We start from the raw sequence: 15,498 nt of genomic DNA on the forward strand, positions 1-15,498 counted from the left end.
GTGAAGCTTTCAGTGAATCAGTCTACATTCAACCCTCTCTTATGGTCAGGAGCTGGAGATCTTGCCATTAGCAATTGCTATCTGGAAATAGCAGAGTATGGATAGACAGAAAAGTAAAATTAGCCTACTTAGCCTCAAAATTGCCACTAATAACCTCCTGTACAGTTAATCAGAATTAATTAGCATGCCATATGGTTGCAGAATAAAGCAAATAAAGCATAGGAAGACTCATTGAGGGATGGAATGCTTTCTCTTCAGCACCTGTAAAGGACTGCTTTGATCAGAGGCATTAAGACTGGGCTAAAATGGGATTTTACCAGATCATCTCAGATTTGTTCAGGAAATGGTAGAGAATCGGTGTAAACAGACCACTTACTGTTAATGCTGGAGGCTGAACTTAAACTGTTCTATTTATTAACAACTAAGACATATTCTTATCCTATTTGTTAAGTGTAACTATACCCTTTAAACCATTTCCCTTAATAAGATCCCCCTTTGCACTGTTGTTTTGTTTAGTTCCTCTGTGCACTCATGAATATGCTCATTTTCTCCCAATAGTTTGTCCAAGCATCCAGCAGTTATTTTTCTCCATAGGCAGCTGTGCAGCAGCTACTGGAGTGATGGGAATCTGCAGAGCAGAGCTGCTTTCCCTCTCAGCTGCTGGAACCAGGCTCATTTGTCTGCTACAAGCTCGGCTTTTGCTCCAATGCTTTCCAGATGTTACAGATGTTATTACCACATTATTGCTGCTGGTGGAGCCCCAACTGTGAAACCAACCACGACAGGCTCGGTCTCGGTACCAGCGGTGGAAGTGGAGGGGTTTGAATCCATGTTTTTCTTGGCATGAGGCCACTGGGGTCTCTAAAGGTTTTCATTGATTTATTTAGGAAATCTGAGAATCCAGTGAGAATAATATGAGGTTTTTCAGTAGCATGTCAATGTGGTGAGTCTCTCATATTCTGTGAATATGGATCCTCAGTGCAGCATAAATGTGGGGCATTCAACATGGTTTGTAGACAGACAGTAATCTTTAACCCAACATACTCATATTCTCATCTGTCTAGGAACATCACCACGTCTTAGACTTCCTCATCTAAGTTCATTTATAAGGAGCCAACTCATAACACAGGTCACCATAGTGCTTTTTAAGGTCTGTCAGTACAACAATCAATAATGTGAGACACTAGAGACCATCTGACCAGAGTCAGACTGATTCACACCCTCTTACAGCTTGTAAATGAAACTATGTATTCATGACACATAGTGACAACTGAACAGTTTGATGACAGAATTTATGAGATTAAGTTAAAAGTTCACAAAAAGCTGTTCGAAGCTGCATACAGCTTTCATTTTATATGTAATGGGGTTTGGTTGCTATTTGAGATGGTCAAGCATAAACATTTAGCCACAAAGGAAATGAAACTACATTTAAAAATAACTATGAGGATCAATACTAATTTCTTAACAGTTCATACCCTTTAAGGACATGCAATTTACATGAATTCCAAAAAAAGCCTGCTTAAAACCTTAAGTCATTACATTTTTTGTTTTCATTTTAATTTTGTTATCCTCTTTAGTTCACTTTCCAAAGAAATATGGATAAAACTTCTCCACTGACCTGGACTGTTGGTGACATGACTGCATAAAAGAAAACATTCAAACTGGTTCTTGTTTTTGGGAGAATATCTCCTGGTTTGGAGAAGATTCAGCACCACAGTCTGATTAAAGGAGTCTAAAACTATATTCAAAGAAATTAACATATCTTAAAAAAATGTATTGTTTCTGCTAAATCAGTTCAGGCCATCTGTAACTCACAGATGTATGTCTAATGTCAAATGTCTAATGTCTATGTATGTCACTGTCATGCTCTTAAATTATGAAAGGGACAGTATTGCATTTTCAAGGCACATTTAGTACAAATTTAAAGCCAAATTGAGTAACTATATCACCTTCACTTGTTGTAAAAACGCTGTATATATCAAACATAACTCTAAGAAATCTGACTCCACAATTTGGCGCCTCTCTCTCTTTAAGGAGATCCTGATTTTCCTGACACTCTGCCTTCAGCACATCATCACAACCATGCCTTTTCATCATGCCATTTACAAGTGTTTTTACACAGGTATATATGTCAAGCTCAGAAGACTTGCAGTTATCCCAGATGCTTGCTAATTACTCCTACCACTAGTCTGGAGGAACTGAGTGGGGAAGGTGTTGTGGAGGGAGGTTCTGTGAGGCAGAAGCTCAGCTGGAGATGGCAGCTCCAAAGAGGAACTTTGTGGAAATAGGTAGTGTTTAAAATGAGCGAGTGCTTAGGCACCCCTAAATGACTGCCATGGAAGCTTCAAGAATTTCTCAAACATGCATGAATTAATCTAATAAACACTACAGGTAAGTTTTAATGAGGGATTACAATGTGATATAACACTCCCCACCATAAGATTATTGTTTCTATTCCAAAACATTAAGTGGTCTGGGACAGGAAATAAAATAAAGTTACTTACCAATACTGTGCACCTGTGCCAGAGTAACCACTTAATGCTGATTGCTCCAACAAATAAATAAAAATAACAAATGACAGTAGGATTAATGTTTTTATCTGACAGGTTTATATATGAAGGGAGAAATATAAGCAGGCATCTTAGTTATTGTCATTAACCTTATAAATATATTTTCCTTGCCATTTCTTGGATCTGGATCTGGTCAGTGGATCTGACTACTTCAGATCCAAGTTTAAGTCTTTGCAGTAATTAGCAACATGTGCAGTTATACGTCATTGCACTTTTTCAATAGTTTTGTGTCTGTTTGTCTAGAAGAAATACAAATAGTTTAAACTGATTTTGAATAATGATTGTAAAACGGCTGTATTAAATATCACGTCCAAGTGATTTAAATGTTATCTTCAAAAACAAACAGATTTTATTCCCGGCTTCTTAATGGCCAACTGTCCATCATTACGTAGCCTCCAGGGGACATGAGAATTGTTTTTTTCTTTTGCGAGAGGACGCAAAAGAAATGTTTTTCCACATGTCCCCTAGGGGGCTCCATACATCCTGAGAATTCTGGGTAGTGAAGTCTTTCTTCCTTGTTATTGTCACGTGATGCTAGCTGTGGCAGCAGGTCTGTAAACAGGCTGTACCAGCTAACATGATGCGGGGAAAGACTGTGATAGTGACGGGAGCGAACAGCGGAATCGGGAAAGCTACAGCAGCGGCGATTGTGAAGCTCCAGGGCCGGGTGATAATGGCCTGTCGGGACCAAACCAGAGCCGAGGAGGCTGCCCAGGCCATCCGCCAGGAGACCGGCGCAGACTGCACACAGGTCATGGTCAAACAGCTGGACCTGGCCTCCTTGAGGTCTGTGCGCTCCTTCTGTGAAGACATTATAAAGGTAAACAGATTGTTGATCTTTAAACTGGTTTCATCACGCACATCTTTATACGTTTCTGTGCAGGATAATAGTTTAGGTTGCACTAAAAACGGAGGTTTAATTTTTAAATTTGTTGAATACATGTTTCAAATGTCCACAGTCCACAAAACATGAGTCTAAAATAAATTGCAATTCAACAAGTAATTTATTCTACCCAAAGGCAATATTAAAAATAAACTTGCATTGCATAGTTACACACCAGATTCTCATCATGTATTCATATATTCATGCATTGATATAGCTATTTGTCTTCAGGATTTACTGAAGCTGTAAGGTAAATCTTAAAACAAATCAATTGCTGTAGTTCTCAAAACACCTGATATTCATTCTGTGGAACCTCACTGAGCTTTGAGGCTCTATGTTTGTGGAGTTCATTAGTTTTGGAAAGCATGGATGTGCTGAGTTTCTCCTTTGCGCTTTTAAACAGGAGGAACCTCGGTTACATGTTCTGATCAACAACGCTGGAGTCTACCAGTGTCCTTACACCAAAACAGAGGATGGCTTCGAGATGCAGTTTGGGGTCAACCACCTTGGTCACTTCCTACTTACCCACCTGTTAATGGACCTTCTGAAACAGTCAGCGCCCAGCCGCATCGTGGTGGTCTCCTCCAAGCTTTACAAACATGGTGACATTAACTTCGAAGACCTGAACAGTGAGCAGTTCTACGACAAGGCCTTTGCCTACAGTCGCAGCAAACTGGCCAACCTGTTGTTCACCTGCGAGCTGGCCCGCCGCCTGGAGGGCAGTGGAGTAACAGTGAATGCTCTAACTCCAGGCATCGTGAGGACTAACCTGGGGCGGCATGTGCACATTCCGGTTTTAGCAAAGCCCCTTTTCAACCTGATCTCCCGGGGCTTGTTTAAAAGCCCGGAGGAAGGAGCTCAGACTTCAGTGTATTTGGCCTCCAGCCCGGATGTTGACGGTGTGCTGGGAAGGTGCTTTGCAGATTGTAAGCCTCTGGAACTTCTGGATAAGGCCACAGATCAGGAAGTGGCATCGAAACTGTGGGACATCAGTGAAGTCATGGTGGGCATAACGACTTGAGAACTGTCTGAGACGTGCAGGTTTTTCTTTGCAGGGTAATGACTGAAGCTGAAGGATATGCAATGCCTTGGTTACATTTCCTTAACTTTTAGTTGTGGTGTTGAAATATCAAAATGCTTTCTGTTTATGGAAATGTTTGGATCCATTTACATGGTGATTTGTTTGCAGCATCTTGTTTCAGGTGCAAGAATCTTTGTTTAAGTTTGTTTTTAATAAATTCCTAAGTCAAATACTTCTAATGTAACCTTTCTAACAGAGCTGTAGTAATGAGTGCCTGGAGTTTCACTAGAAGTTGGAGTTCTGTAGATTTTTTAAAATACTTTTTCTGCATTTTATGTGTAAATCTTGAGATAACATTGCTGGGATGTCCATTCCTGAGAAGACTGACAGTTTTCTTGAATATTTTAAAATCTGTCTTTCTGTAAAAAATCTACTTCAAGGTCATATCCAATACTTCTCTTATCAATCAACAGCAACAGCTGATTCTCTGTTCAAATTCCTCTTTTGTAGAGATGGCCACATAGATGATGGATGGCCAATCAATATATTTGATCAGGAGCACCTGGCTGGTTTGCAATCTCTTAAATCCTCGAGAAGCAGTCAGGGTGGATTGGCCTATGATTTTTATGCAGGTGCACAGAGCATAATAATTCTTATTTTCTTGCTTCATTAGCAGCATCCCTCATTTATACACACCTCTAGAGGTTTGGAGAGGTTTTGCCTGTGGAGGGTCGCATTTCAGATATCACTTTTCCCCCAGCAGGTTAGTTGGGCTTCATTCACCCATACTGGTTGCTCTAAAAAACGGTCATTAGCTGGGAATGTTTGCTCTCCAAGTCACCCGAAAACAGCAGTTTTCCTTTTTCACCAAATGGTAGCGGGACCTCCAGGATTCATGACTTTCCCACCTGTATTGTTCATTAGGGCATTTTCTGGATCATTTATGGTGAGCTGGAAAACGAAGTAGAAACACAAAGGCAGCCACTTTATCAACTTCATCTCACACACAATGCTCCTGGGCCACTTTTTAAGCAGCTCCAGTCTATTTGTTTTACAAATGACTCCAATTAGTGTAATTACAGAATCTGATGTTCTTAATGGTCACTGTAATATTGATAGGACCTTGAATGCTACTTTAGATCTGAGTATTTCAGTCAGGCTCCTTATCCAACACATAATGGATCAGTTAAAGGAGCGCTATGTCCTTTAATTGATCCATTCTGAGCTTCTGTTGGAAGGCCTTGCTCATTAATTCATACACTTAGTTTTATGAAAAAAAAAAAGTTTTTTGCATATTTTGGATTTTGCCAATTTTGTCTCGTGTCAAATCTGACCAAGAACTCAGTCCTATTATTATTCTATTAAATGCTAAGTTAACTGGAAAACATGAAATAGTCCCTTCAGCTTTAAGGCAAATCTCTTCCTCAGTTAGATGAATTTAAGTATATTGAAAATAGCAGACGGATCAACAGTTTGTCTGCAGTAAAGAGGGAGTTGCTCAAAAGAATGACAGATGAAAGGAGGGGTTCTGAATTATTGTTCCAGATCTAGTTCTTCGATGTCAATGCCAAAAAATAGCTTCCTCTGGAATACAAGTATGAAACTCCACTCCTGTAACTTTTAGGTCATGAGCACGACTCCGGAACTTGAGTACATGATGGTGAGGTGATTGTCATTTCAGTCAAGAGTGTTGGACTTACGATACATCCTAAAGTGACTGAACACTGTCCCTCGAGGATTTGTGTTTGCCACTCCTTGGCCAAGGTCTCAGATATATTGAAGACCGCTCTCTTCTGCGGGGACAACGGCGAAAAGCTCCTGATTTTCCAAGGTGAAAGCCGACCAGTGAGATGAAATGTGACTTCCAGACCTACATTCTTGCATGTAAACAACAACTTATTGTGGAGCAAATCCTGATAACAATATACGTGAAAATTAACTTTTATATTTCAAAATGGATAAAAATATCACGGTTGTACCTTCTTTCGTTGTCTGGGATTTTTAACAGTAGACTGATTAAATATATCAACCTTACTAAAAGCATCTGAGATATATCAGTACTGACAGTAATAAGGCTTGTAGTCAGATGTAGTTACAACCTCATTCACCTCAAAGAAGATGTAAGGTCAAGGTGCCTTGTCAGCACCTATAGGGCATGCATTACCAGGCCTGGGTTTTGACGCCATTATGCAGACAACTGTCTGCTCAGGTGTGGAAGGAGCAGCACTATCTCAGATATGTTCAAGTTCATTTGCGAAGCGGAGCCGCAATATGACAAAAATCTAATTTGTCAATAATATTCTTTTGTAAGCTTTGAAGCCTGCAGTCAATTGATTCCACATGTACTTTAGAAATTGTAATGCAGAGGTCATTCATTTTTAATAGACCACATAAAGTAGACTTAAATGTATGTATTTATTGAGTAAATATGCAATATTTATGTGTGGCACTTGGAATGGTCAGGTATACTTCATAGATATACTTCATCTTGGCTTTAATAAACTAAAGGGATTTCAGGTGAGCTTGAGACAATAGAGTACAAGGGCTTAAGGGGCTGTTTTCTATTTTATGTTGAGAATGCGATCAAGGATAGAAATCCTGGGACATCATGAATTACGGTGTACATGTTCAAGAGACCTGCTGAAGTCATCCATACATTTGAGCTCAATTGTCGGCACTGCTGGATACTTAGAACCCTGGTCATACAGGATTTGAATACTGTCAATGTTTTCTAATGTTCAAGTTCAAGTTGCATTACTGATGAGTAAATTGCATTCTTGTGGAGATTTTTGATCAATCAATCAAATTTTATTTGTATAGCACATTTCAGCAGCAAGGCATTTCAAAGTGCTTTACATCATAAACAAGCAAAGTCTGACTTTCAGCGCTGTTCAAAATGTCAACTGAACCAGTTTTCTCATTGTTATTTTAGAGATTTTAAATATAGGAATCTTCAAAGTGAATTTAGACTCACTGTACTGCTCTAAATGGAGGAATTCTGCATACAAATGAGAATAGGTAATAAAAATTTTGGAAGAATGTCAGGGAAGATCATAGTTTTAAATCAAGATGTCAGGGTTGAGTGTCTGGAAGAAATAGGCCTCAGGCGAGTAGTTGTTTGTGATTTAAGGAGTTTTATGTTTCTGCAGTCTTGTCTCTTTGAAACATGTAATACTCCCTCTTACTTATTGGAGCTCCAAGCCAGAACAATTTGCAAGATTATCCGGGGAAGAAATGGTTTAAATTTCTTTATCCTTATGCTCCACGTTGCTGCTGCTGCACATTTTCATGACCTCTCATGTTTGGATCTAGACACATTAAACCAAAAAAGATTTTTGGACCCTGGAAGTAAAATCATCTGAGTCGGCAGCCTTATTTTAAACTTTCTCCAGCTGCATTTTCACCTGACAGCCTGAGATTTACAGGAGACAGAGGAGGTTTCAATGTTTCTGTGTCCAGGCTTCCGCCAGTATGATCCCCTAAATCTCAAACTTTCACTGAATGATTTGAAGCACTAATAGGTCTTGATTCTGACACTTTCAGCAGCAGCATGCCAGGTTTTTCCTTTTTTATCAGTTTCTTTCATCTTCTTTCCTAACACCAGCTGGACCATGACCAATGCTGCAGCAAGAGGGAGGAAAACAACCGAGGTGTTTAGTTTGGCTCCTCAGTTCACCAAAATGAACTTTTCAACCTTCCCTCGAAGTCTACCTTTTTATGATGTACCTAGGTTTGTTTTCCTAGCACCTCTAAAATTAGCTTCATAACTCTCTAACAAGTGATGTGGAAATGTGTTTTTCTTTTCTTTTTGCCTCATGCCATAATTCACTTTACAGCTGACAGCCATCAGCCAACATACATCAGTTTGACAACCAAAGTCAGATTCCATCATCTCCAAAACTAAAGAAAATGAATGTTATCCATTTTCAGGCTTGTTGTCAAAATATGCTCCACTACATTTAGAAAATTCAAACCATATATGCCACATGAAATTCTTTACAGATGTGTTTTGCTAGGGTTTAATTGTTTTAATTATACCTTAGCAAGAAGTTTTGAGAAAAACTGATACAAAAAATTCATTGTCTATGTACCCAAGTGTCTGTAAAGGTTTACGATGGCTGTAGATTCTGGTAGGGAGGAGAGGTACATAGTTTTCCAGTCTGTTACAGGACAACACAGAGACAAACAACCACACACACTCATACCTAAGGGCAATTTAGAAATTTCAATTAACCTAACAGTGATGTTTTTGGACTGTGGGAGGAAGCTGGGGTCCCTGGAGAAAACCCACAAATGCAAAGGCAAAGGGAGAACAGATAAACTCTAAGACCACAAGCTGAGATTTGAACCAATACCTTTTTGCTGCAAGATAATTGTTATATACACTAGACACTTATATTATAATTATTTTATATTTTATCTTTTAAAAGAACTAGACTGACCAATGTGTTGAAACTAAACTCTGTAGTTCCTGACAATTTATCTGGTTTTGGAACCCACAGTACAATGTTGAAAAGCGTTGATAAAACTTAGTTATGAAGAAAGAAGATGACTACTTAGCAACAGTTTGGCTTTATGTAAGAAAATATTGCTAGAGTTGGTGGATCTGAAGAAGGTAACTGCACTGAAGACACCACTAAAAGAAACAGAAAAGAGATACAAGATGAAGAGAACTTAACCACAGCTCTAAAGTGAGGCTGAGGCTGAGACTGATCTCAGGGCCAGCCAGGCAGTTAATAATCCTTCACTAGCAAGGACCAAGACACAATAAAACAATTTTGAAGGTTTATTGAAGAAAGGGGTCGAGTGGATGGGTCATACAGGGAGGCTTATTGATGAAGACTTGGGAGAGGAATCTCAGTGTCGGGATGGTGTCTTCAGGAAGTAGCTTTTACTTCAGACTGCAGACGGAATCTTGAACAAGGAGGAATGGATGAAGAATGAAAATATGAAGTAGGGATGAGCAAGATGGGATGAATAGGGATAAGGGAGAGTTGGTTTGAACGAACATAATGGAAAGTGAAGGATGGTTGAACTTAGTACGGGTAGATTGCTAATTAGAAATGTGGTTAAGGTGTGGCCCTTTTCCCAAAACTATGTTCAAACTACATGTGGTTCAAACCATGCTATGGCTTTCCTCTTCTATAGCATCATGTGAATTGTGGTCCCGGGTTCGTGTTAAAATGTGTCCTTGATTCAGCCCAGCAGATTCAAATGAATGAATTCCCTACTCAGCTGGTCAGTTGTCAGCAAGTTCTGCAAAGGTCTTGTAGCAACCCATCCACTTAAATCAGTTATACCAGAGTTACAATAAAGAAATATTTAAGAAAAAAGAAAAAAAATGATCAATGTTTGAGGACTGGCTTTGGACAGCACTGATGCGGAGAGTCGAGTTCATCATCTCATCCAGAGACACCTCTTTTCTTTGTAGACATATAGATCATTTTACAGTGGCACACCAAAAAAATTGCACCTTCCAATAATTTATTTCAGTAATTAAACTTATTATCTAGGGTGGTAGTAAAACAGGCTTAGGAAATTGGATCTCTAGTGTGACAGCATAAATGTAGTGAATGTCTGTCAGGAATAAGCAAAGAAATTGAAACAGGTTAGTAATCCTTATGATGATAATGGAATATGGGGATCCAACAAAGACAGGACTAATGAGAACAAAACACAAAAAAGTAACATCACAGAGGTAGTACAGTGCAAATCTTCTCTAACTTGATAATTCACCTTAAAATAAAGATAATGTCTGCGTTCAAACAGTGAAGTAAAAATCCTTATAAATAAAGGACATGGCTTTTGGTTGCATCTGTGATCATTCATGGACCTGAATGTGTGGCCATTCACAGGGAAACACAAGACCGATGAAACTTCTTATGAAACCTTCAAGTTTCATCTCAACCTACAGACAACAGACTGTACAAGCAGGAAGTACAGCAAACATTGCTAATCCATATTACATCCTTAAACACTATAAAGTGCTGCAGGGAGGACGCGAGTTAAAACAGATCTCCCTGGTTAATGACGGCTTCCAGCGCGCCAAGTAAACTTACAGATCCCCGTCAGCCGAGCTTTGCCGAATGAAAGGTGAGCAGCAAAGAGCCTCTAAGAAGAGAGAGCTCATAAATCATCTGGAAGAGTTTAGTGTAAAGTAGCGAGAGGACTGTGCGGGGCCCGGGGAGTGCTTGTCTTGAGCCTACCGCTTGGCCGGAGGGATTTGTTTGCTTTAACCAATCCAAACAGTTAGGAGAAGAAAGAGCGGGCTTGCTCCTCACAGTCCCACCGTGGGATTGTCCTCTCTTTTCCCTCTGTTTTCTGTCAAACATGCACACATGTTCCCTCACATATATCGCCTCCGTAAGGAAGGGAGGTTGTTCTCACTAATATAAACACAATCCGTGGCTGTTGTTTATGCCATCACTTCAGCTAACTGTGTGCTTTTCCTCAGTTCAGATTGAGGATATAGAATCAAGTATTTTGACAACAGGTCAGCAGAGGAATTCATCAATTGAAGGGTTGAGTTAGGGCTCAGGTTAAAACCACACTTTAGGTCATGGCGCACGGGAGGAAACTCTCTTAATAATCCAATGGAATAGCCTGATGGAAATAAGATTTACCTTTAAAGCCCCCTCTAAGTAAATTTAAGTCAAGAATACACAGGCTTAAAACATCTAAACATCCTAACTTATCCCAGGCAAATCCCAACCTGGGGTGTTCATACATTATCCCTATGCATACATTGGTTATCTCTGGGTAGTCTGGCCTCCTCCCACATCCAAAAACATGACTGTTAGGAGTGACTCAGTCTAAATTGCCATTAGGAATGAGAGTGTGCTAGCATCATCGTTTATCTGTCAGCTCCATGACATGGTCATGTAAGTATAAGTGTTCATAAATAGGAACAAATTGTTCGATCTTTGGTTGTGGCTGAAAAGGACAGCAGCTGAAGTTCAGAGTTTATTGTCAATGCTGATTTTGTTTCATTTGTTTGTGTTGTGGACTCAGGCCTCTCAAGCTGCAGAATTGACTTTAATGCAAACATTTCTCTCTGTTCTCCCACCCAACCCATTTGGTTGACCTTGTGCATGGATAGAGAGCTGCCTGACTGGGGACCCTTTAGAAGTTAGTCACTGTTAATATCACAGCAAACTATATGAAGCTCCACATCTTGCCTCCCCTTGTTTCTCTCTATTCCCTCTAACCCTCAACTGAGTTGTCTGCAGAATATCACAGAGTCTGAAGCCATCAGAGTCAAATTATGTCTCCATACAACTTTGATATGATGTGAGAATGATTTATTTTAATAGTTCAGTAAATGTCTAATTTTTGATGGTTTTCCAGAAAATATGGGAACTTTTAGTTTAAACCTATAAGATGAATTCATACTTTACAGCAGATTTGATAAACTTGCAGCATTTTAAGTCACATTTCTACTTTTTTCAACTGTTGTCCAGTCAATGGCACTTTTAAGCGATTTGGTAACTGGTGATACTCACTGTTGCATTTATTTTTTGAATCTCATATTTTAAGAAACTCAATAGTCAATGTTTGTGATCAATACATTTTCTTGTTGATCATACCAGGTTTTCTTTACACACCTCAATATCAGTGGTATCTTCATCCAGCTGTATGTCAACAACAGATACTCTTGCTCTATCACCAACAACAGCATGGGTAGTATTTTTCATCTTTTGTGCCATTTTGTCCCAAAGAAAGCTAAAGTATTTCTCATTTTTGACTGATTCACACCTGTAAGATCATGCAACACATACACTTGCGCAACAAAGTGAATGCGACAAGAAGAGTATTCTAATTAGAGATATTTCTGAAGCAAACTTGATTAAGCTGGAACGTCTTCACAAAAAACAACGGAAAACCTTAAATTCGACCTGTTTCCATACACTTTCTAAACACTGCTGCACATGATAAGGGCGAAGAAAAAGCACGTTCTCTGTACACTCAACAGCATAACTTCATCAATATGTGGAAGCTTAGCGCCCCCTGCTGCAACAAAGAAGAATGACTGCTTTGGTGCTTGCTGAATGTTTGTACTGGGATTAATAGATTCTCGTATTTGTATTGCCCTTTAATAGCCTCTCTCTTAACTGTGCAGACATTTTGAAAAAAAAATACTGACTTTCTTGTTTTGGGGCAAAAACAAAACAAAAATCTCCACATTCATTTACTCCTGTATTTGAGGGCAAATATCTAATGGCATTCACACTTCCAAAGATATTTGTAAAATGCAGGAATCACAGACAGTAGACCTCTGTATGGAAATTAGAAGTTGGATTTGATCAACTGGATGTTAAAAGATAGTGAGCAGTGTGAAAAGTCCATACAACAGAGCACAAGGGTAAAACACCAACAGTTGCTGCTCCTGCATTGCCAGGGTGGAGATAAAGATCTTGGAGGCTGAGAAACTGCACCAACAAATGGCCATCAGAGCCAGGACTGTTCCCACAATACCTCTGTGAAAACAAAAAATATGAAAGTTAAAATACAAAAGTTCAGCTTTCATTCTCAAATACCTAAATAAATGAAGTCTAAACAAAATTACTAGACTGCCTTACTGCAAGGAGTAGAAAACAGCAAACGCAGAGAGGGCCACAATGGGTAGGAGGCAATATCCCAGGACACTAGCCACACAACCATAAGAAACTCCCAGGGGGCTCATCAGACTCAGCAGGGTGTACATGCCAATGCAGGCAATGGCACTGATCCCATACACATAACCAAAGTGAACTTTACCTGCCTATGTTAAAAATAGTTTAGATGTTAGAACTACAACTCTCCAAGTGCAGAGACCTTTGCATCACAAGAATCACACTCACCATCATTAAAGTGATGCCCAGAGCGATGGAGAAGAGGATGGGACCTGTCAGATCTGTCTCATTCATAATGCTGCCATCTGCAGGCTTCAAGGGGTTTAGAACTGTGAGGGTCTTCTGCCACATATGATCAAAATCAATTCCCAGTTCTGGAGAAATGCACACCGATTTCAGAAAATGTTGACCATAACACAGATATGGTTATAGTTATTTAGCAATTTGTCACTAGTTCCTGCCATAACATAGGATTTATTTAGAGAATTAGGAATATTGTTTTAAGTTGGGGTCACTCTCATCCAAATGAACCATTTTGAACTGTCTTTACAACTATCCATCCATCCATCCATCCATCCATTTTCTTACACCCTTGTTCCTAGTGGAATCTGGAGGTGCTGGTGACCATCTCCAGCTAACATTCTGGGCAAGATACCCTGTACAGGTCACCAGTCTGTTGCAGGGCAACACAAAGACAGACAGGACAAACAACCATGCACACACACCTAGGGAGAGTTTTATGTTTTTGGACTGTGGGAGGGAGCTGTAGTACCCAGAGAGAACCCATGCATGCACAGGGAGAAAATGCAAACTCTGTGCAGAAAGACCCCGGGCCAGGAATCGAACCCAGGACCTTCTTGCTGTAAGGCAACAGTACTACCCACTGCACCACTCTTTACAACTATTACAACAACAATATATACAACAATTTACTATAAATAAATCTGTTCAATCAACTAGATTTTTGTTCATATAATCTAGATGCAAAACAATGCCTATTACCAACAAGAAGTGGAGGTTCCTCCTCTAGATACTCAGTTCCAGTGGAATGCATGGTGGGCTGGTAGATCTCTCCAGGATACTGCTGCTCCATGTAAAGATCCATACTGTTTGCATTTTGTGCACTACTGGATAGTCATCATCATAAAAACATCAGTTATTATATTTAAAGTATGTTTTGAAGTAGAACAAAAATCCAAAATTGATGTAACCTCTTTGAGTGTTGCACAAGGTTTCTTTTTTCAGGTTATTTTGGTCCAATAAATTATGTTGTTTTTTACATATTTAACTAGACTATATACATTTTAACAATGTGAGGCCAAAATTTATAAAGCTGTTAGTATTAAGTATCGAAGAACGTGACTGAAGCATTAACCTATGAATATCTTGGTTCTTATGTGACTTTGGGTTAGATTAGCTCCAATAACCACCCAGATCGCCAACTGATGCACTTACTCAGTGTCGTAATAAGCCACAGCACGGCCCTGGTCATCTATGTAATATCCCGTTTGGTAGAAGTCCTGCTCAACCTGCTGGAAGTCATCCATGCTGCAAAAGGCTGAGATAAACTACAAAAGAAATAAATATTAGGCATTAATTGATTTTGTTATTGTTTCTCTTTCCTCAATATGTTTACAATTCTCAGTAAACAAATAGTCTCTTAAGTTCAACTCTGTCAGATCTTATTGTGGCTGCATTAAGGTTGCTAAATATCAGAAAAGGTTAATGTCCTCAGAACACAATTATTTTCTTTTCCTGTGAAAAACTCACCTAGAGGTCTATAAACAATCAAGTCCAGCACTCGTTCTCCTCTCAGCTTCTCTGCAGAGATTCAGGGCAGAAAACATGAAGGCCTGTGAGGTTAGACTATTAATAGCAGACTATATTTGGACAGTGTAACAACAGACAACTGGTCAGTTTGCTCCCAGAACCATTTTGTAAAAGCTTGATTGGAGTGTTTGTAGAATAAAATATGCATCATTTGAATATAAATCAGTAAAAAAAAATACATTCCATATATTTGCATTCAGCAAGTCTCAATACTGGCCCCTATGGACTGCACAAAAATGACTAAGCATTCTAACTGAAAACCATACAATTTTTATTATTATTATTATTATATGTATGTGTACTTTCTTTTACTTTTTCCACACAGTAATAATATATATCTTCGTTGCAGTAAACACATCTTTTTTAGCTTGTTTGCCATTTAGCCAATCACATTAGTAGACAAATTACCATTTATGGTGCAGTTTATTCTACTAAAAGCGAGCATCCAATAGGAACGAGTAACAGGCGGGACTTTTAAAACCTTCATGCACTGTTGCGTTTCATGTATTTTGGGAACGGGTATGTAGAAATAATTATATTCAGTTTCTTTCCGTTGAGTTTAGTTTATTGCTCTACAAAGAC

General features: G+C 39.2%; 2 protein-coding genes across 2 annotated transcripts; one reads left to right on the top strand and one right to left on the bottom strand.

The window, feature by feature from the left end:
- Window positions 1-3,039: 3,039 nt before the first annotated feature.
- On the top strand, window positions 3,040-4,722 carry LOC129365630 (retinol dehydrogenase 14-like). The gene is made up of 2 exons (XM_055038965.1): window positions 3,040-3,390; window positions 3,857-4,722. Exons 1-2 carry the CDS (start codon window positions 3,148-3,150, stop codon window positions 4,472-4,474), a joined length of 861 nt encoding a protein of 286 aa, XP_054894940.1. The 5' UTR covers window positions 3,040-3,147; the 3' UTR covers window positions 4,475-4,722.
- A 4,673-nt stretch (window positions 4,723-9,395) lies between these two features.
- On the bottom strand, window positions 9,396-15,052 carry LOC129365632 (protein YIPF7-like). The gene is made up of 6 exons (XM_055038967.1): window positions 14,857-15,052; window positions 14,542-14,654; window positions 14,089-14,213; window positions 13,315-13,460; window positions 13,054-13,235; window positions 9,396-12,951 (listed from the first exon to the last, which is right to left on the bottom strand). The coding sequence occupies exons 2-6, from the start codon at window positions 14,631-14,633 to the stop codon at window positions 12,789-12,791; spliced, it is 708 nt and encodes a 235-aa protein (XP_054894942.1). The 5' UTR covers window positions 14,634-14,654; window positions 14,857-15,052; the 3' UTR covers window positions 9,396-12,788.
- Window positions 15,053-15,498: the final 446 nt, after the last annotated feature.

This window comes from Poeciliopsis prolifica, unplaced genomic scaffold, assembly GCF_027474105.1.
Source record: "Poeciliopsis prolifica strain line A6 unplaced genomic scaffold, Auburn_PproV2 SCAFFOLD013, whole genome shotgun sequence".
NCBI classification, from domain to species: domain Eukaryota; kingdom Metazoa; phylum Chordata; class Actinopteri; order Cyprinodontiformes; family Poeciliidae; genus Poeciliopsis; species Poeciliopsis prolifica.

Coding starts and splice junctions, on each gene's coding strand:
- LOC129365630 (XM_055038965.1), top strand. CDS start 3,148: ATGATGCGGGGAAAGACTGTGATAGTGACGGGAGCGAACAGCGGAATC. Junction 3,391..3,856: donor TCTGTGAAGACATTATAAAG/GTAAACAGATTG, acceptor GCTTTTAAACAG/GAGGAACCTCGGTTACATGT.
- LOC129365632 (XM_055038967.1), bottom strand. CDS start 14,633: ATGGATGACTTCCAGCAGGTTGAGCAGGACTTCTACCAAACGGGATAT. Junction 14,214..14,541: donor GTGGCTTATTACGACACTGA/GTAAGTGCATCA, acceptor ATGACTATCCAG/TAGTGCACAAAATGCAAACA. Junction 12,952..13,053: donor GCTGTTTTCTACTCCTTGCA/GTAAGGCAGTCT, acceptor TTGTTTTCACAG/AGGTATTGTGGGAACAGTCC.